At 45.2% G+C, this 22603-nt stretch overlaps 1 protein-coding gene across 2 annotated transcripts in view; it reads left to right on the forward strand.

Annotated features, from left to right (window-relative positions):
- GASK1A (golgi associated kinase 1A) overlaps positions 1–17055 on the forward strand; it is a 44110-nt gene extending 27055 nt beyond the window's left edge. For both annotated transcript variants that reach the window (XM_038741675.1, XM_038741676.1), the window contains exons 4-6: positions 11634–11756; positions 12576–12679; positions 16231–17055. In XM_038741675.1, coding sequence (XP_038597603.1) covers positions 11634–11756; positions 12576–12679; positions 16231–16441 — 438 coding nt within the window. In that variant the 3' untranslated portion in view covers positions 16442–17055. The remainder of the gene's footprint in view (positions 1–11633; positions 11757–12575; positions 12680–16230) is intronic.
- Positions 17056–22603: the final 5548 nt, after the last annotated feature.

A 22603-nucleotide genomic window follows, 5' to 3' on the forward strand; every position in this document is an offset into this window, starting at 1 on the left:
TGATTGGTTTCCTTCTCCCTTTGCCTTTAGTCCTTTCTCCATCTTCAGAGGTCCTGTCCCTGGAACTTATTCCTAAGCAGAGGGATGCAAACTGCCCTGTCGTCTGGGGGAACACTGAACACTCAGAACAAAACAGAACATGTCTATGACTGGGGATGGCCGGAGGGACCCTGGGAAGAGACTGCCTAAGTGTCCAGAATGATGGACTTTTCTTGAGACCTGGAACCCAGGTGAGGGAAGCTAAGATGGGGTGCATGATCCCACGTGGAAGTCGGCCCCCTGCCTCTTGCCCTTGGCTGTCTTTAATGATGGAGCCCCTCAGACCTGATTCTGGAATATTCTCTGTGGCTTTCCTCTGGAACAAAAATCCAGTGTCTGCTGGCTGGGTCCATGACAGCAAAACCTTCCAAGCTACCAAGCCCCCAGCTTGTTGGCAGTATGAACAGCTCTTCAAACAGTGCTGTGCTGCAACAGCAGGAGCCTGTGCCAGGGTAGCTCACTGGGTTCTTGCCACCCATTTCCCAGGGAGCTGGTCATTAACCAAGTCAAACAGCTCATGCCCATAGGACGCCAGCCTTCCTCGAAACCATTGGCAAGTGGCAAAGGTAGGGGTGGGGGGATTCAGCTTTCCCAGGGGGAAATGCAAAGCAGAGTAGCGTAGGGCAGAGTAAATACAGCAGCCTACATACCTCATGGGAATCATCCAGCAGAGTGGAGTCTCTTTATACAAGACTCATGTTGTCCTCCAAGACAGTAACCGTGTTCTCTTCATGGAATGCTCTGGTGTGTGTTGTACAAATGTGTTGTAGGTAGATGGCCCCCTTTCTCTCTGTTCGATCCCTACCTCCTCCATCCCCTCATCTACTCCAGTACAACCTCCTTTTCTCCTCCTCAGGAACTGAATGGTGGCAACACTTTTCATTAAAGCTCTTCTGAATCCCATTCTGAAGACAAGACTGGGTTTGTGGCAAGAGAGTGAATGTATTGTGCAAGCAGTTAAGGATGTTCAGTAAACAAACAAATCCATTCCAAAATCTTTAGAAAACAATACGATATCATCGTTACCTACATCTCTGGCACTAATTGTTTTATTAATCCGAAGGGTTGATGAGGAACAATATTTCATTGAGTTTTGGGATTGTCAGATGTATTACTGGGTGATTCTCTGAAGCATGATTTCACCTTGGCCCAGTTCCTAATGCTTGGATGTTCTCTTCCCTCTTCACTCTCCTCCACAATGGCCTGATAAAGAGAAATCTCAGTTCTCAAGGCACCCCAAAGAGAGATGGTCCATCTCACACCAATTTAGATATAAAAATGTGTTTGAAGGATTTGAGAATTTTAGACACAGGCTTACTACCACATAGCCCAATCTGGTTACTAGAGCAGAAAGCTGCATGCAACCAACACCTCTTGACTCGCAGAGGGCACCATGCAGACAGGCTGGATCTCCTTCTGAGCAGAGTAGAAAGACTGTCCCTCCAGAGAATAATACTTCTTTGGCAACAAGTTGGGGTGCCCAGTGCAGGTTTTGCCACATGCCAAGGCTACCAAATCATGGGAACATAGAAGACCAGGAAAGGTAGAGGGGAAAGAGGAAATAATAATTGTAGTATCTGGTAAGTACTTACTGTGTGCCAAGCACTGCACTAAGCACTGGGGCAGATACAATCTAATCGAGTAAGGCACAATCCCTGGCCCATACAGGGCTCCCAATCTAAGAGGGAAGGAGAACAGGTATTTAATATTCATCTATAGAGAAGGTGCTGTTGCACAGAGAAGTGAAGTGACTTGCCCAAGGTCACATAGAAGGCAAATGGTGGATACAGGATCAGAACATCTGGGATTAGAATCCATGCCCCCTGACTCCTAGGCCTGTGCTTTTTCCACTAGGCCACGCTGCTTCTCAAGCATGGAGGCTCACGGGGCCTGGGATTTTTTTTTATCAATGAATCAATAGAATTTATTGCAGAACACTGTCCTAAGTGCTTGGGAGAGTACAACAACAGAATTAGCAGACATTCCCTGCCTACAGTGAACATACAATCTAGAGGGAGAGACAGACATTAATATAAGTAACTAATTTATAAGTAATTTTTAGCTCCTAAATCTCGTCCAGGCAGCTGGAAGTATGCCTGCTTTAGGTTTTGAGATCCCCCTAGTCGGTTTGCCACTGTGATGTGAAAGTAACATCTAACAAGAGAGAAATGCTTCTGGTTTTATTCACTATAACACTTAAGGGGCCATCCTATCTTCCTTCATTTTGGAAGAGTAGAGGTAAATAGGTTGTTCCCTTTAGGCTGTAAGCTCGTTGTAGGGAAGGAATCTGTCTATTGTTATCTTGTACTCTCTCAAGGACTTAGTATAGTGCTCTACGCACAGTAAGCGCTCAATAAATATGATTGAATGAATGGGCTTCAACAACCCTTCACATATAGACCAAAATCCCATTGGTGCCAGGCTCAAGAGAGGAGAATTAGCCTTAGTCCCCAATGGTGGGGGCAATAGTAGTGACGTTGGCATCTTCCATCAGGAGCAGCAAAGAGCCTTGGTCCTGAGCCTTCAAGACAGAGTGCAATGAGGGAAGAGATGGGCAAGGTGCAGCACATTGCAAAATGCCTGCAAAGGGGGGTCCGTGGGTGGGATCTATTTATGACCAAAGTGACCTCCCCATAGTACCGATGCTAGGTCATAGCGCTAGGACCCAGCAGATGTTTGCTTTGGTGGCCACTATGGTCTTTTTTGGGATTCCTGCTGGGCCTGTCTACCTTGCAGAACATCATAGGAGGTTCTCCAGTCAGAAGTCTTTACCATCTACGGCATGGTCCCAGCAGCAGAACTGGAACGAGAAGCCAGGTGCCCCATTTCCCAAACCAGCTTTCTTTCCGCTGGACCAACAGCACAGCTAAAGTTATAGCAGCATCGATGTGCTAGAAAGGACCTCAGAAGATCATCTAGTCAAGCCTTTTGCCTCTAGGCGCACCTACATCAGTTAATCCTGCAGCCTATTGTATCATCCAGTTCCTACGTGCTGCCCCTCTCAGCTGTGCAGTATTACATCTCAATCAGTTGTGAACAGGAAAGGAGATCTGTGTCCAAACCTGCCTGATCCCTGCAAAGCCCAGAGGGGCTTGTTAGCAGTTAAACCCAAATCTTCCCTTTTGCGCTAGAGGCCAACACAAAGAACCATCGCATTCCCGAGTCCCAGAGTTGAAAAATTGCCAAAGAAGACCAAATCCACAAGCCCCGTGCCTCTTGTAGTTTGAATTTTCAGCTCCCTCCCCATCACAATAACCAGCTCAGTATCCCTTCCTGAGCCTTTCTTAAGGGTTGCTGCCATCTTAGTCATTCCCTTTGATCTCCAGCTGCTGCTCCAACTCCCAGTGAATGTACAGCCCCCCCCCCCCCCCCCCCCCCCCCCCCGCTGCCCCCGGCCCCAAGCCAGGTGGAGCATTTCCTCTTTCTGCTTTTGGCCGGGTCTCCAATGGCTAAGCAAAGTGAAAGATGAGTCAATTAGCTGAGTTGATTGTCGCAGCAGCCTAGATATGTGCTGAGGGCTGAGCTCCCTGAGGCAGCAGTGTTCCGTTATCCAGATAGTTGCCAACCTATGGTCTCCTACTTGTCCAGGTCAATGGAGACCAGGCCGTGGCTTGAAGCCAGCCCATCCCAGGTTGAAATCAACCCGTACAGGTCAGGGACTGTGTTAGCTTTTAGCTCTCTCTCGGCCTTTTCTTCTCCTCTTCCCTGGTTGAGACCCTCTTGGGGTGTTCTGGCTTGATCCAGGTGCTTAGTCAGTGGTCTGCACATGGTAAGCACTCAGTAAATAGCACTAACAGATTGATTGTTGATCCTTTCCCCTCTCACCACATCATAATGGGCAGGGACCGGGTCTGCTAATTCTCTTGTATTGTAGGCTCTTGTATTGTACTCTCCCAAATGCTTAGAACAGTGCTCTGCACATAGGAAGTGCTCAATAAATACCATTGATTGACTGATTGATCAGAATTGTGGAGAAGAGAACCAAGTGGCCTCTTCTGGAAACTTCAGGAAGCTTGAATATACTTGGGGTCCCTACTGTTTGGTTCTCTGTGAATGACCCAAAATCAGCTTTTTCTAAACAGAATTCCTCCCCCTCATGGATTGTTTCTCTCTCCTCCTTGTTCAGATTAAGAGCACTTAATCTTCTGTCTGGCAAATCATAACCTGCTGCTATGGGGGATTATTACAGTGTCACCCATGGAGAATGATGATTTATTAGCAGAGGCTGACAGGAGCAGGCAATAATAGTTTGTAAGGGAGTTGGAACCACATTTTTCTGCCCAGGAATTTGCCCAGGCCTTTAGGGACAGGAACTAGGGAAACCTACAAGAAAAGTGAAAAGAAAACACTCTATTAAAATGTACATTTTCATTACTGGTTTTGGCAGAAAATGATCATTAATCTTTATAAACTACACCCAGAAAAGCCAAAGAAACTAAATGGGAACCCAAGCCTAGAATTTTTTTCAGAAAACAATGGAAATAAAAAAAAAACCAGATGTATGTCAAATACCCAGAATAAACCCATCCCAAACCAGAGAAAGTCCTCAGGCTTTTATGAGCTCAGAAGAGGCAAGTAAGCATCAGACTGTTAGAAGTTGACTGGGTGATGCCAAAAGAGAATAGCCCTTTGCTTCTCTGTCCTTAAGGGTCTCTGCCAATTACAGCCCTGAGGAGGGTGAGGATGGTGGAAGGGAGGCAGTGGCCTGGACTCTGGCATTCCTAGATGGAGGAGAATCCGAGTTTTGGGGTTTTTTTGGGGGGGTGGGGTGTGTGTGTGTGTGTGTGTGTGTGTGTGTGTGTGTGTGTGTGTGTGTGTGTGTGTGTGTGTGTGTGTGTGTGTGTGTGTGTGTAGTGGGAGTGTAAAGCAAAAGTCATTTCTCAGGGATTTTCTCCATAGAACCACTATAGCAATAAAAAAAATCCATGGGTAATGACCTTGAAAAACAACTCTTTACAAACTATCCTCTGAAAAAGCCACCCCCAGTTACAAACTATCCTCTGAAAAAGCCACCCCCAGTTTGGGCCCCTCAGTTCTGCCCAGGGAAATCTTAAAGAGAATCGAGACCCTTGCTACACTGGGAGGAGAATTTTCTTGTTTTCAAATAATAATAATAATAATGATAATGGCATTTATTAAGTGCTTACTATGTGCAAAGCAGTGTTCTAAGCGCTGGGGAGGTTACAAGGTGATCAGGTTGTCCCACGAGGGGCTTACAGTCTTAATCCCCATTTTACAGATGAGGTAACTGAGGCCCAGAGAAGTTAAGTGACTTGCCCAAAGCCACACAGCTGACAAGTGGCGGAGCTGGGATTTGAACCCATGACCTCTGACTCCAAAGCCCATGCTCTTTCCACTGAGCCATGCTGCTTCTCAATGAAAAAGGTGGCTTCAGTTCTCGGTGTCATTTGCCCTTTGGAAACCCTACAGGTTTCCCTACATCATTCATCCCCAGGACAGCACTTTGTCAACAGAAGAGTGCAATCATTTAAATGCTTAATTGTCCTAATAATGGAGCAACAAGAAGAGTAATATCCCAGCTCAGTTGTAGACACCCAACTACAACCAGGTCACGGTCATGGGCATCTATTGCCATTTTCACCCCATGCCCTTCAGCCATCATCATCATCATCATCATCATCATCATCAATGGTATTCACTGAGCACTTACTGTGTGCAGAGAACTTTACTAATTGCTTGGGAGAGTAGAATACAACAGAGTTGATAGAAACATTCCCTGCCCTCGACAAGCTTACAGTCTAGAGGTAGAGACAGACATCAATCAATCAATGACATTTATTGAGTGCTTACTATGCACTGAGCATTATGCTTGGAGCTTGGGAGAGTACAATATGACAGAATTAGTGGACATGTTCCCTGCCCATAACAAGCTACAGTCTGGAAGGTGCATTAGCTCTGGTCACAAGCCTGAAGCCAGGGTTCTGTATGTTGTCTCTTCTCATGATGTGCTTTACTCCTCTCCTCTCTATTTTGGGTCAGGCTACTGTCTCAGGGCTACCAAGATATATCACATCAATCAATCAATCGTATTTATTGAGCACTTACTGTGTGCAGAGCACTGTACTAAGCGCTTGGGAAGTACAAGTTGGCAACATATAGAGACAGTCCCTACCCAACAGTGGGCTCATCATATGAGATAGCAGGGCAGATTAGTAAGGAGGTAGGGGCTGAGCCTAACCGGTGCCATCATGTAAGATTATAACAGTGCTTTCCACATAGTAAGCACTTAATAAATGCCATTAAAAAAATGCATACTGCTATCATGTGACTCACCTGCAGCTCAAATCCCCATTTCCTAGGTGAGTGGCTCTAACAGCTTTTGTGCTCCACTGTTTTTTCCTATTTGCACATTCACCAAGTCAGTCAGGCAGCCAGTCAATTGTATTTATTGAGCACTTACTGTTTGCAGAGCACTGTACTAAGCACTTGGAAGAGTACAGTATAACAACACATTCCCTGCCCACAACGAGCTTACAGTCTAGAGGGAGAGACAGACATTTATATAAATAAATTTCCCATGTGTGCATAAGTGCTGGGGGGCTGGGATGAGGGATGAATGAAGGGAACAAATCAGGTCACGCAGAAGGGAGACGGAAAAGAGGGAAGGAGGGCTTAGTTAGGGAAGGCCTCTTGGAAGAGATGTGCCTTCAATAAGACTTTGAAGTCAGGGAGAGTAACTCTTCTGGATTTGAGGAGGGAGGGTGTTCCAAGCCAGAGGCAGGATGTGGATTAGAGGTTGGTGGCGAGATAGACAAGAACGAGGTACAGTGAGAAGGTTAGTAGGCTGTGTTGTAGTAGGAGAGAAATAAGTTGAGGTAGGAGGGGGCAGAGTGATTGGGTACAATCCATCTCATGACTGTCATGGTGCCCTCTGCTGCCTAATGGGCCATGAGGGGCTGGGATTCAGGCCAGAAAAGATTTAGGAGGAAGCAGCTTTCTCCATAGGCACTACTGGACTAAAGCTCTCTGAGCTAATGCCAGGCTCCTCCACTCCCCTTCAGCCCCACCAGTTGCCAGGGTGAAGCACCTCATAGTCCCAAAGGGAAAATAGGCTTTCAGCCTTTGCTCTTGTCACTTGGAAGAGGTCAGTGGCCAGATCTGAAGGCATCCAAGAGAGAATGTGAGGGAGAAGGAGAAGCTACACTCTTCACAGGGCTAACATCTCTTGACTGGGTTAGAATTTTTCAATGAAGTGCCCAGCTGGGCAGCTTCAGTTGGGCCTCTTGATGGAATGAAATCCCTTGTGATCACTTTCCTCTTCACAGAAAAAAGAATTGGAGAAGAGAGAGTCAGAGAGAGACTGACAGACCACTGACCATATGACTTCACATGCTTCAAACCATTCCCCTGGCCTCTCTTTGCAGGCAAGAGAGCCTCAAGATCAACCTCTTGAAGATGGAGAGATGGAGGGAGCTCACTTGCTCCCTGCCCATTCCTGGGAGTCTCTTTGAGACTAGCTGGGTTCACTCACCTCTGCGGCTTTAGAGAAGTCTGGCCAAATCCCTTGACCATGGAAAACTCAAATCAAGGTGCCCTACTTTGGGGGATTGGCCATACCAAAATTTGAGGGGGGTGGTTAATAAATGGCTACTGGAAGATTCTGCTTGTCCCCCATTCTGTTATCCCTACTTTCCAGTTTATCTGGCTGCTCTCCCCATCCTCTCTGTCCCCCTAGAGAAACTTTAAAGCCAGCTGCCGGGGGAGTGGCTTGAGCAGAAGGGGGAACAAATCCAGGACCTGCACAGCCCTTGTATAAGAAAAAGTTTCTGCTCTCCCAAGCTCCCTTTTGGTGATGGATTTTTTAAAAATGAATATTTGGAACAGGTTCTCTGGTCCCTGGGAACCAGAGAAATAATCCAGGAGTTCAGGATGGAATTTTTTCTGTCAGTTTGGGATAAATGAAATCCCAGTGCTTTCTTTTCCTCTTCCAAACCTTGCTTCTCACCTTCAAAAAAGAGGGTGCAACAATCTATTCTTGCCCTGAGCCTCCTCTTCCTGCAACTTCAATCCCTATTTTGTGATTGAAATGCAGGGCGCACACACGCACACACACACACACACACACACACACACACACTTTAATGTACAGTGGCAGGATGTTTTTATAAAGCCCTTCTTTCTTGTAGAAAGAAGCAGCCAAATCAAAACCAAATCCCAGCTTGTAGTTCATCAGTTATTCATCTTTATATAGAAAGAGCAGGGATAGTCAAATCCTGAGGGGATGGAGGGCTTAAACTTCGACTGCAAAGCACTTTCCTTTGCTCCTCTTTCCTATCTAAATTGAACTTCTGGGACGGGGGTGAAAAACAGATGGCCAGACGGAAATAATCAAATGGACAGCTGCATCAAGTCAGATTCTTACCATTGGCGTTCAAGTCTCCCAAATTGAATGTTGTGTTTATAAAGTTAGGTGTCGCAAGCAATTTATGGACTAAAATGCATTTTAACATTCATTGGAAATAAATAAGCTGGGGCTAAATCTCTTGAAAAGAATGACAGTGAATACATGAATATCAGCAAGAGGTTGCTTACCTGCTATTCATCAGAATGAAAGCAAAACCTACCAATATATTTACTATATGTTAGTCAGGTTAGGACTGCATTAGCATTGAACTTCCCCAAGTCAGCATGGTAATGAAATGATGGAAACTGCAAAGATGCTGAACACAGGCTTTGTTTAGGAGCTGTGTCTGGGTTCAGAGAAATAATAAATTTAGGCAGAAATAAGAGAGGATGGATGGGTCAGATAGAATGAGCAGGGTCTCCATCTCAGCAAAAGCTAGAGGAGGATCCATATTCTTGATTCCCACAATGATCTTGTAGATGTGTCCTGAGGCCACTGCTAATTAAATGGAGAGAAATAATGCTGGCTTTTAGGGAATGTTCCTTGAGATGAATAATAATTTATTCCATGGAAGAAATAAAACAGTCTTGCAAATAAAATGGTCAACAATAGGTTACTCCAAAAGCTGCTGTATGCAGTGCTGAACGGAGAAAACTTGAACAGAAATATTTAAAAGAAACAGTTATTATTATAGCATTTTTAAACACTTGTATGCCCTACACCTACATCTTCAAAGCCCTGCTAAAATTGTATTTCCTTCAGGAAGCCTTCCCTGACTAATCTCTCTTCTCCCCATCCCATTTCCCTCCCTACTGTGTCACTTATGCACTTAGGTACTCGCCCATCACACCCACCTATGTACAAATTTTTATACTTGGTTGCTTTCTGTACCTATAATTTATTTGAATGTCTGTCTTCCTCACTAGACTGTAAGTTCCCTGAAGGCAGAAGTCTTATCTACTAACTCCACTGTACTCCTCAAAGTGCTTACACCTGGCCTCTGTGCTTTTCTTTGCCCTGCCTCTCACTCACCTTGTGGGGAAGGGGTTAGGGAGAATGCTGCCTCAGATTTTGGAAATGGCTTAGAGGAGTATGGGGGCCAGCACCCTGCCTACCTTAAGGCCCTTCCACCACAAACATAACCCCCCCAGAGCAGGAGGAGGGGGCTGTCACAGCTCTGACCTGGCCAAAACCATTGTCAGGGTTTCAGCTGGCACTTGCTCCTTCCCACTTGTTTGCCTGCTATTTTGGGGAACAGAATAAGAATCTCCACTTTTCTCTGGAGACTGGTTTGGATCAAATGGAAAGGTCATTGACTTTCTGGTGCAAACTCCTGCCTGGTTGATTCCAGGCGTGACTAGTGTCTTTCTCTCTGGTTGAGGGAGTGGCAATCCTTGAAACCCAAAAAACTCCTGCAAAGAGGCTAATTCACAACCAGGTTGTTGGTCTGTGGCCTTCTTCACCGTAGCTCAATCTGGCCTGATTTTAAGCTAGGGAAATTTTCAGTCCCGAACTTTCTGTAGGACTTCAGCAAAGACTCTCTCTCTCACAGAAAGAGGAATCATTGGACACAGTAGTTTACTACTTAAAGGTAATTCTCTGTCTCCTTTTCTCTCTGACTCCCATCTCACTGAGGCACTGAGGTCTGATACATCTCCTCCAAGAAGCCTACCCTGACTAGGCCATCATATTCTCTTCTCCCACACTGTTCTGCATCACCGTTGCACTTGGACTTGCTGGCAGCAGCATAATATAGTGGAGAGCATGGGCCTGGAAATCAGAAAGTCTTTTGTAATTGTCTGCTGAGTGTCCTTGGGCAAGTCATTTCACTTCTCTCCTTTAACTCATCTGTAAAATGGGGATTAAGACTGGGAGCCCCATGTGGGACAGGGATTGTGTCCAACCCTTTTTACTGTAACCACCCCAGTGCTTGGTACAGTGCCCGGCACATAGTAAGCACTTAACAAATACCAGTTATTATTATTATTTATTCACCCCTCCCTCAACCCCACAGCATTTATGTACATATCCATAATTTATTTATATTAATGTCTGCATCCCCCTTTAAACTGTAAATTCATTGTGGGCAGAGAACGTCTACCAACTCCGTTGTACTCTCCTAAGCCTTAATAATAATAATAATAATAATAATAATAATAATGGTATTTGTTAAGCATTTACTATGTGCCAAGCACTGTTCTAAGCACAGGGGTAGATACAGGATAATCAGGTTGTCCCACATGGGGCTCACACTTTATTCTACATTTTACAGATGAGGTAACTGAGGCACAGAGAAGTGAAGTGACTTGCCCAAGGTCACACAGCAGACAAGTGGCAGAGGTGGGATTAGAACCCACATCCTCTGACTCCCAATCCTGTGCTCTTTCCACTCAGCCACGAGTACACTGCTCTGCACACAGTAAGCTCTCAATAATAATAATTACTATTATTATTATGGTCTTTGTTAAGTGCTTACTATGTTCCAGATACTGTACTAAGAGCTGGGATGGATACAAGCAAATGAGGTTGGACACAGTCCATGTCCTAGATGGGGCTCGCAGTCTTAATTCTCATTTTACAAATGAGATAACTGAGGCACAGGGAAGTGAAGTGACTTACTGAAAGCCATACAGCAGACAAGTGGAGGAGCTGGGGTTAGAACACATGACCTTCTGATTCCCAGGCCTGTGTTCTATCCACTACACCATGCTGCATATGAGTGATTGATTGATTGACTGATTAATTAAAGCAAACTAAATATGTGCCAGGACAGCCTGGCCTAGATGAAAAACCAACAGTCTGGGAATCTAAAACCCCAGGTTCTAGTCCCAACTCTGCCACTGGTCTGCTGTGTGACTTTGAGTAAGTCAGTTAATTTCTCTGGGTTTCAGTTTCCTCATCTGTAAAATGTGGATAGGAGAACCTCTTCTCCATAACTCTTATACTGTGAACCCTGTGTGGGATAGGGATTGCCTGATTGGACTTTTCTGTATCTGCCACAGAGCCTGGCATATGGTAAGTCCTTGGTAAACACCATACATTATTATGAAAACCTTACCAGCCCACATGAAAGTTTCACCATTCACCCTCCCCTCTACCCATTACAACCTCAGAGAAATGGAATGGAGCCTTCCTTTCTCTCACTGGCATAAATTGGTAGTGCCCAGGAGGGAACAGCTTTTTCCAAGCCCTCTCAAAGGCCTTCAAAGACTGCAATTTGTCTCCCAAGGTCCACGACCGCCTGGACCGCTGCTGCTGTGGTTTTCAGCCCGAACCCTCAGATCCCTGTTTGGAGGAAATGCTCCGGGAGAAATGCAGGAATCCTGCCGATCTGAAACTCGTCCACATCTTGGTATGTCCCCTCCACCTTCTGGGCTCTGACCCTGCCATTTCCTCCCCACAAGATGCTAGAAGGGAGATGAGTTTTCTCTACTTTGGGCTGAGTGGGAGGAAAATAACGAGCTGCAGCCATCACCTGGAGAGGAGCCAGCCCCGACAGAATGGCTGTGTTCTCTGGCCAGGATAAATCGGCAGTGTACCATCCCAACTGGCCTCTCAGCTCAACATTCCAACCTTAGGCCTGACATCCAACCACCCCAAACATGGTTGGCTGTACCTGCCATGGACAGTAAATGAATGAGGCCAAGGGCTTTTGACCCTGAGACAGAGTGAGGGACGAGTGTGGTGCCATTCAATTGTAGGCCTGCCCTCAGGAGAGGGTTGCAAATGGCAGCCTGGGCCTGGAGGACAGGAAAATGCCAAGTCTGTGGGGATGAAAACAGGGACTTGACTCCACCCTTCCCTCTCCCATCATCCTCCTGGGAGAAAGTCCCTCCTTTCCCCTGCCTAATCTGCTTGACTTTGTGGGGACATTTCTTCCAAATTATCTAATTTACATTTGGTCACGTTTTGGGAATGTGAAGAGGTGGCGATTAATTTCCTTTCTAAAACCTTTTAGCCAAGAATATGAACAATGGGCCTGGATACCCCAGAAGGGAAATATAGCCATCCACAAGTAAGTTTGCAGGCAGGGTCCAGAGGCTTGAGATGCAGCATAGACTGGCTCCTGAATGTAGACAGCCTAGAGGCGAATCATCTAGATGAAAAAGAAAAGACTGGTGTATAACCAACCTTCCTCAAAAGCTCAACCCCTCTGTCTCTTCTCCTTAAGGTACGAGGAACTGATCCATCCCACCTCGCATTCATCGATAACGCTGGAAAGCCTGGGCACCCGGAAGGACAGCTCAACTTCAGGCTCCTGGAGGGCATAGATGGGTAAGGGCCTTACTCCCTGGAGTGATGTAGGTAGTCCTGTCAGGGACAGGCTGCAGACTGGGAGAGTTACTGACCACCTCAATGTGCATTATTATTTCCTGTAATTCATAGGGCACGGAATTGGTGTGATGGTGTTCTACTTAAAACAAACAAAAACCCCCCACCACAAGCCTGTTTCTGAGGTACAAAGACCAAATTTATGGTCCTCTCTTGCCTCACACATAATCTGCACTCATCAAATAAACAACACTGGTAAAAAACTCCTTAAACATTCAAATTCACCCTCCTGCTTCCTGCAAACCCAGTTGAGAGAAAAAGAAAGCAGATTCGATCCACTTCAAAGTGGTAAATGTTCTTGGAGGCTTGGAAAGTTGCTTTTCATGGCTTTTAATGAACAAACAGGGGTTTAATCCTACAAGAAAGGAGCGGAGAAGGGCTTCTGCCATCACAAACACCAAAAAAGTTTGGTCCTGCGATTAGAAGCAGAAATAATAGTAGTGCTTAGTACAGTGTTTTGCATGCAGTAAGTGTACAATAAATGATTGAATGAATAATAATAGTGTAGTAGTAGTATTTATTAAGTGCTTACTGTGAAGTGAGGTTCAACTAAACGGGGATAACCTTATTATTTATCCCTGTGAGGTAAATCTACTCTTCCAGGCCACTGAGTGTTTAACAATAAACAGCTTCTACCAGAGCTCTCCAATGGCTCTCCCACTCCCCTCGGCATTGATCTTCTGCTAGGATTTGCCCTTTATTCACCCTTCCCTCAGCCCCACAGCACTTATGTATCTGTAATTTATGATTTATATTAATATCTGTTTCCCCCTCTAGACTGTAAGCTCATTGTGGGCAGAGAACATGCCTACCAACTCAGTTATATTGTTATGTTGTACTCCCCCAAGTGCTTAGTACGGTGCTCTGTACATAGTAGGTGCTCTATAAATATGACTGATTGGTTGACTGATTGACTGACAGGCCCACCCTGACCATTTCAACTTCTTTACTGAGCTCAATTCTACTAGTTTTCACTTTCCCCCTCACCACCTTCTCTCTTCCTATCATTTTCTGTCTGTCACTCTTCTCCTTCTCTCCTGCTGTGTTCTTCATCTTTCTGGTCCAACTGGTCTTTCTCTTACTCTTTAGTTGCCTCTCTACTTATTCACCCTTCTCTCTGGCTCTATAATTATTTGTCCTTCTCTGTGTTCTTCTCCCCTTTGGTTAACAGCCTCTCCCCCAACTTTCTGCCCCTCATCCTCTCAGACCTTTGCTGTCTGTTCCTCTTTTCCTCCATCTGTCTTTTCCCAATATATCCCTAAATCCTGCCCATTCAAACCTTTACACCATCACTAAAATTCACCCTTTCCTCTCCATTCAAACTGCTTCCATGTTAATCCAAGCACTTATTCTATTCCACCCTAACTACTGTATCAGCCTCCTGGCTGACCTCCCTGCCTTCTGTCTCGCCCCTCTCCAGTCCATACTTCACTCTGCTGCACAGATCATTTTTCTATAAAAACATTCAGTCCATGTTTCTCCACTCCTCAGGAAACTCCCGTGTTTACCATCCACCTCCACATCAAGCAGAAATTCCTTATCGTTGGCTCTAAAGTACTCAGTCACCTTGCCCCCTTAGTGGAAAGAGCACAGGCTTGGGAGTCAGAGGTCAAGGGTTCTAATCCTGGCTCTGCCAGTTGTCTGCTGTGTGACTTTGGGCAAGCCACTTAACTTCTCTGTGCCTCAGTTACCACATCTGTAAAATGGGGATGAAGACTGTCAGCCCCACGTGGAACAACCTAACTACCTTGTATCTACTCCAGTGCTTAGAACAGTGCTTGGCACATAGTAAGTGCTTAACAAATACCATTATTATTATGAGTAGTAGTAGTATTATTATTACCTCACCTCTCTGCTCTCCTATTAAAACTCAGCCTGAGCACTTTGCTCCTCTAATGCCAACCTCCTCTCTGTGCCTCGATCTAGTGCTTAGAACAGTGCTTGGCACATAATAAGCACTTAACAAATACCATCATCATCATCTATTTGCCGTAGACTTTTCGCCCACGTCCTGCCTCTGGCTGGAATGTCCACCCTCTTCATATCTGATAGGCAATTACTCTCCACTCTTTCAAAGCCTTAATGAAGGTACATCTTCTCCAAGAGGCTTTCCCTGACCAAGACCTCCTTGCCTCTCTTTCCACTCCCTTCTGCGTCACCCTGATTTGTTCCCTTTATTTACCCCTCCCTCAGCCTTATGGCATTCATGTACATATCTGCAATTTATTTATTTATTTTAAGGACTGTCTCCCCCTCTAGACTGTTAGTTGTGGACAGGGAATGTGTCTACCAACTCTGTATTGTACTCTCTCAAGCTCTGAGTACAGTACTCTGCACAAAGTAAGCACTCAATAAGTATGATTGATTAATAGATTTCCCCATATTTTTCTTTTTCCAATTGTCCTATCTTCATTTTTTAATGGTATTTGTTAAGTGCTTACTTTGTGTATTTGTGTGCTGTGATAGCTACAAGGTAATCAGGTGGACACAGCCCCTGTCCCAAATAGGACTCCCAGCTTAATCCCCATTTTACAGATGAGGTAACTGAGATATAGGGAAGTGAAGTGACTTGCCCAAGGTCACCCAGCAGACAAGTGAAAGAGCTGGGATTAGAACCCAGGTCATCTGATTCCCAGGCCTGTGCTCTTTCCATTTGGCACACTGGTTATCTAATTGCTTTCAATCAGTCGTATTTATTGAGTGCTTACTGTATGCATAGCATTGTACAAAGAGCTTGGGAGAGTACATATAACAGAGCTGATAGACATGTTCCCTGCCCACAGCAACCTTCCTTTCCCTTTTCCTCTCCCTCTCCCACAAGTTAAGGAGATTTAAGACCTGGTGCTGTCCCAATCCTGTGCTGAAGAGGAGGAGGGGGAGGTGCCGCTTTCCCTCAGCACTGGGTTCTCAGTTCTAGTGCTGTGCAGTTTACTCAGGCCCAGTTGAGTGGAAGAGTCTATTGGCTTCCCAGTGGATCAACACTTCCCAAAGAAAGAGATGCTCCTTCCCTCACTCTACCACAAGCCCAGATCCATTAAGAAGTGCTAATGACATGACTATTACACCTGAATAAAATGCAGAGTAGCTTTAACACCAAAGTCTTATGTGGTTGAATCTTCCAGAAAATTTTGTTAGCAGTTGTAAGTATTCCATTATATGTATATATGTTTGTACATATTTATTACTCTATTTATTTATTTATTTTACTTGTACATATCTATTCTATTTATTTTATTTTGTTAGTATGTTTGGTTTTGTTGTCTGTCTCCCCCTTTTAGACTGTGAGCCCACTGTTGGGTAGGGACTGTCTCTATATGTTGCCAATTTGTACTTCCCAAGCGCTTAGTACAGTGCTCTGCACATAGTAAGCGCTCAATAAATACGATTGATGATGATGATGATGATGATGAAAGCACTAGTAATGTCAGTTCATAACTATCTTGTTTTCTGGGTGGCATTTCTGGAGGGCTGAGAGGTGTCATTTTCTGTTTCAGGTTTCCCAAGTCAGCTGTGAGTGTGCTGGCATCTGGGTGCTTACAGAACATGCTCCTGAAGTCACTGTGGACGGACCAGGAATTTTGGGAAAGTCAAGGTGGATACCAAGGTCTGAAAGATCTGCTTCAAACCATTGACAGGAGAGGGCAGATCCTATTGGAATACATTCGGCATCAGAACCTAACCATTGTTAAGGATGAATCACTGTGAAGCCTTCTTGAGTTTTGGTGCCTGGTGGTTTTAACAGGGCAGTGTTCTTGGCCCTTTGAAGCTTATGACAAGGCACTGGATTTGAAGCCCTATCTGACACGAGAGTCAGATTCCAACCATGTTGAGAAGAACCATGCTGAATGGACGCTGAACACCACGTTTCGGAGAAATGGAAATCAAAGCCAAAGATGGCAGATTTTTGCTCTGCTCAAAATGGGTGGAGAGATAGCTAGCTGCTGGACTGTTCTGTTCTGAGTGGAGGTTCTGAAATTGAATCACACACCCAAGAAATTTCAAGACAATATTTTTCAAAGGATCCTATCAGCCCTTCCAGTTCTATGCCTCTGAAACGAAAAACCAGCAGATAAAATCAGGAATTCCATGTGATCTAATCTTAGTAATGTAAGTTGCACATCTCATGGACGTGGGTGTGAACAGGAGTGTATCTGGATGCCTGTGTTTGCTGTGTTAAATGGTGATTTCTTTTTGTAATTGTCCTTGTCTGCTTTATCCTTGTTTCACCTGGGATTGTGTCCTACTATCCTGTGGTAATCAGTAGGGTTCTCTCTGGCAGATGAATGCCCAAATCCATTGAATAAAAAGCTAAGATACTATTTATTTTGGGGGTTTAATATTTTATCTACACAAGTGTGTATCCAGAGAGTAAATGTCCCATTTTCTACTACAAGTTTAAACTGATGGGTGGCCAGAGAGGAAAAGGCATGGTTTTCTCTGCTGTGAGATCATAATAATAATAATAATAATAATGTTGGTATTTTATTAAACGCTTATTATGTTCAAAGCACTGTTCTAAGCGCTGGGGTAGATACAAGGTAATCAGGTTGTCCCACGTGGGGCTCACAGTCTTCATCCCCATTTTACAGATGAGGGAACTGAGGCCCAGAGAAGTGAAGTGACTTGCCCAAAGTCACACAGCTGACGAGCGGCGGAGCTGGGATTTGAACCCACGACCTCTGACTCCAAAGCCCGTGCTCTTTCCACTGAGCCATGCTGCTTCTCACCTCACTTATCATAACCCTCCAGAAATATTCTACTTTCTAGCAGCCACACATTAGTTTCAATTTCTTGATGGATTGCTTATTAGGTTCCAAGCACTTTACTAAGCACTAGGGTAGATACAAGATAATCAGATTATCTGGGGCTCACAGTCTAAATAGGAGGGAGAATATGTATTTAATCCCCATTTTACAGATGAAGAAACTGAGGCACACAGAAATTGAATTACTTAAGGTCACAGAGCAGGCAACTGGCAGAGCCAGTATTAGAACCCAGGTCCTCTGATTCCCAAGTCTATGCTCTTTCCATTAGGCAACAGTGCTTCTCTTTACCCCTGTAAATCCTGCTCTGGACATAAGGAATGGATTAACCAATCAATCAATGGTATTTATTGAGCACTTACTGTGTACAGAGCACTATACTAAGGTCCTGGGAGAATACAGTACAATAAAGTTGGTACACAAAATCTCTGCCCACAAAAAGCTTTCAAGCTGGAGGGGGAGACAGACATTAAAATGAATTATTAATAATAATAATTGTGGTATTTGCCAAACACTTACTATATGCCAGGCGCCGTACTAAGGATTGGGGTGGATTCAAGATAATTGGGTTGGACACAGTCCCTGTCCCACACTGGGCTCACAGTCTTAATCCCCATTTTACAGATGAGTTAACAGGCACAGAGAAGTGAAGTGACTTGCCCAAGGTTACAGAGCAGACAAGTGGCAGAGCTTGGATTAGAATCCAGGTCTTTTTGACTCTCAGGCCTGTGCTCTATCCACTGAGCCATGCTGCTTCCCATTACAGATAAGGGAAAGATATGTATATAAGAGCTAGGTGTTGGGGATGGAATGAATATCAAGTACTTAAGGGGTTACAGATCCAAGTGGAAGCAGGGTGGCCTAGTGGAAAGAGTATGGGCCTGGGAGTTAACCTGGCTCTGCCAATTGCTTGCTGTGTGACCTTAGGCAAGCCACTTAACTTCTCTGTGCCTCAGTCTCCTCAACTGTAAAATGAGGATGTCTGTTCTCTCTCCTACTCATACTGCGAGCCCCAGTGACTTTCACCTGACCTAATTAACTTGTACCTACCCCAGCACTTGGAACAGCATTTGACACATAGTAAGCACTTAACAAATACAATTTTAAAAAGTGCACAGGCAATGCAGAAGCGAGAGCAAGTATTGGAAATGAGGGCTTAGATGGGGAACATCTCTTGGAGGAGATGTTACTTTACGAGGTTTTTAAGGTTGAGAGAGTAGTCGTCTGTCAGATACGAAGGGGGAAGGAGTTCCAGGCCAGAGGGAGGATGAGGGCAAGGGGTCATTGGTGAGATAGATGAGACTGAGGTACTGAGAGTAAGTTGGTGTTAAAGAAGCCAAGTGTGCAGGCTGAGGTGAAGTAGGATATCAGCCAGGAAAGATAGAAAGGGGAGAGCTGATTGAGTGCCTTAGAGTTGATTCAGTCCATTTGGAAGTTTTTGAGGGAGAGATGGACAGAACCTTTTTTTTTTAGAAAAATGATCCAAGCAGCAGAGTGAGGCATGGACTGGAGTGGGGAGAGACAGGAGGCAGGAAGGTCAGTGAGGAGGCTGGAGCTCTGACACAACCAGCCAAGCCATCCAGAAGCAGTTTCTAAATCTTTAAGAACTCCTCATAACACAAACAGATCTGTAACTAAAGGGACTTTTGCATAATAATAATAGGGGCATATTAGACCGTTCTAGACTGTGAGCCCACTGTTGGGTAGGGACCGTCTCTATATGTTGCCAAACTGTACTTCCCAAGAGCTTAGTACAGTGCTCTGCACACAGTAAGCGCTCAATAAATACGATTGAATGAATGAATTAATTAATTAATCAAACAGCTGGAAAACACCAGGAGTCATGAGAGGCCCAGGCCCCCATTCCCTGAATATCCAGGACCTTTTCAACCCACTCCTCCAACTCATTTTTAGTGTACTGCTGGAGTTCTCTGCCAAGGGACAAACATAATTTCTCAACTAAATCCTCACTGACATCAATAGTGGTCCCGATCCAATTTTAAAGAGGTCACCTGATGTCTTTGATTTTTAAAAATATTAATTTGGTGTTCAATATTGCCATTGCCAAAGATGGGGAAAATTCCTTCTCACAATATGCTGCAGCCCGGAGACAAATAGAAGTTAATTCTCCTCACAATTTATTGGCATGCAGGTGAGAACAGGAATGCATTTTCCTGAGATGAATTCTCCTCATTATTTTGGAGGAGAACTGAAGCAGGACACACACAGCCACACCCACACTCTCTCTCTTTCTCTCTCCCTCTATGAGAAGAAGTTCAAAGCAAAATCCTGGGTTGGCTGACAGCATTAGTATGAAAAAATCCTGTGTAAAGACCAATGACTTGTTTAAGAAGAGATGACATAAACAACCTGCTCAGCATCTTCCTAAGGAGTCTTTCCCTCAACCTGCCAGTGTCCATCAGAGATTTATATGCAGTAGTGGATTCATGAATAGGCCAGTTAAAACAAGACTTAAGGCAGCAAATTTTAGGGAGAGGGAGAATTTCAACAAGCTCAGGCTTTCTTCATACAGTGGTGTAACCACAATAAGTACTCAATAAATACCACTGATTGATTTTCTAAATCCTCCCTCCCATAGAGGAATCCTCCCTCCCTCTAGGCCTGCAGCCTCATGATGACCCCTCCCAACCCCACCACCATCAAGAGCAAACTTCTTAACCTCTAGAATATTGAGAAGCTGCTCTCTCTCAGGACCAGGGACCGGCAGCTGTGGTAACTCAGGACTGGGTACCAAAAGCCATGGCCACTCAGGACTGAGGAACAGAAGCCATGACCACTCAGAACGGGGACCAGAAACCACAGTCACTTGGGACCAGAGACCAGAAGCCATGCCACTTGGGACTGGAGACAGGAAACTGAGGTCCTTGAGGACTTGGGACCTCACCAGTTCCCAGGAAACCTAGGCAACCTAGGCAGCTTGTTCAGTCATTTAATCGTATTTATTCAGCACTTACTATCATCATCATCATCATCAATCTACTGAGCGCTTACTGTGTGCAGAGCACTGTACTAAGCGCTTGGGAAGTACAAGTTGGCAACATATAGAGACAGTCCCTACCCAACAGTGGGCTCACAGTCTAAAAGGGGGAGACAGAGAACAAAACCAAACATACTAACAAAAAAAATAAATAAATAGAATAGATATATACAAGTAAAATAAATAAGTAGAGTAATAAATATGTACAAACATATATACACATATACAGGTGCTGTGGGGAAGGGAAGGAGGTAAGATGATGGGGATGGAGAGGGGGATGAGGGGGAGAGGAAGGAAGGGGCTCAGTCTGGGAAGGCCTCCTGGAGGAGGTGAGCTCTCAGTAGGTCCTTGAAGGGAGGAAGAGAGCTAGCTTGGCGGATGGGCAGAGGGAGGGCATTCCAGGCCCGGGGGATGACGTGGGCCGGGGTCGATGGCGGGATGGGTGAGAACGAGGCACGGTGAGGAAATTAGCGGCAGAGGAGCGGAGGGTGCGGGGTGGGCTGTAGAAGGAGAGAAGGGAGGTGAGGTAGGAGGGGGCGAGGTGATGGAGAGCCTTGAAGCCCAGGGTGAGGAGTTTCTGCCTGATGTGCAAAGCACTGTATCAAGTGCTTGAGAGAGTACTGAGCACACTCAGCCTCAGTTGAAGACTTTATGTATCTTTATATTCTACTGCTACCTCCTACCTGTAATTTATTTTAGTGTCTCTCACCCCACTAGACTGTAAACTCCTTGATGTCTACTAATTCTATTGTACTCCCCCAATTGATCATTACAGTTCTCAATATATGGTATGGATTGATTGTGTGACTTTGGGCAAGTCACTTAACTTCTCTGGGCCTCAGTTACCTCATCTGTAAAATGGGGATTAAGACTGTGAGCGCTATGTGGGACAATCTGATTACCTTGTATCTCCCCCAGGGCTAGAACAGTGATTGGCACAAAGTACGTCACAGGCTTCATCCCCATTTTACAAATGAGGGAACTGAGGCCCAGAGTAGTGAAATGACTTGCCCAAAGTCACATACCTGACAAGTGGCAGAGCTGGGATTAGAACCCCCGACCTCTGACTCCCAAGCCCAGGCTCTTTCCACTAAGCCATGCTGCTTCTAATGTTATTTGTTTAGCACTTAAACAATGAAAATGAAATGTTCCAGGCACTGCACTCAGCACTGGAGTAGACACAAGCTAATCAGGTTGGACACAATCCATGTCCCATGTGGGGCTCACAACCTTAATCCCCATTATGCGGATGAGGTAACTGAGGTGTAGAGAAGTTAATAATAATGGTGGTATTTGTTAAATGCTTACTATGTGCCAAGCACTGTTCTAAGCCCTGGGGTAGATACAAGGTAATTAGGGTGTCCCACGTGGGGCTCACAGTCATAATCCTCATTTTACAGATGAGGTAACTGAGGCACAGAGAAGTTAAGTGACTTGTCCAAAGTCAAACAGCTGATAGGCAAACTGGGATTAGAACCCACAACCTCTGACTCCCAAGCCCATGCTCTGTGACACGCTCAAGGCCACACAACAGACAAGTGACAGAGCGGAAATTAGAACCCAGGTCCTCTGACTCCCAAGCTCATGCTCCTTCTACTAGGCCACACTCAATCACATTGCCCCTCCTACCTCTCCTTGCTGCTCTCCTACTACAACCTAACCTCCACACTTTGCTCCTCTAATGCCAACCATCTCAGTGTACCTTGATCTTGTCTATCTCGCTGCAGACCTCACTCCCACCCCACCTTCAAGAGGCCTTCCCTGACTAAGCCCTCACTTCCTCTTCTCCCACTCCCTTCTGCATCTCCCTAACATGCTCCTTTTATTCACCACCCCCGCCCCCAACAGCCCCAATGCACTTACATATCTTTAATTTCTTCATTTATATTAATGTCTGTCTCCCCCTCTAAACTGTAAGCTCATTGTGGGAAGAGAATGTGTCTACCACCTCTGTTATTGGGCTTTGGAGTCAGAGTTCATGGGTTCAAATCCCGGCTCCGCCAATTGTCGGCTGTGTGACTTTGGGCAAGTCACTTCACTTCTCTGGGCCTCAGTTACCTCATCTGTAAAATGGGGATTAAGACTGTGAGGCCCCCCCCCCCCCCC

The sequence above is a fragment of the Tachyglossus aculeatus genome, chromosome 2, assembly GCF_015852505.1.
Source record: "Tachyglossus aculeatus isolate mTacAcu1 chromosome 2, mTacAcu1.pri, whole genome shotgun sequence".
In the NCBI taxonomy this organism is placed as follows: domain Eukaryota; kingdom Metazoa; phylum Chordata; class Mammalia; order Monotremata; family Tachyglossidae; genus Tachyglossus; species Tachyglossus aculeatus.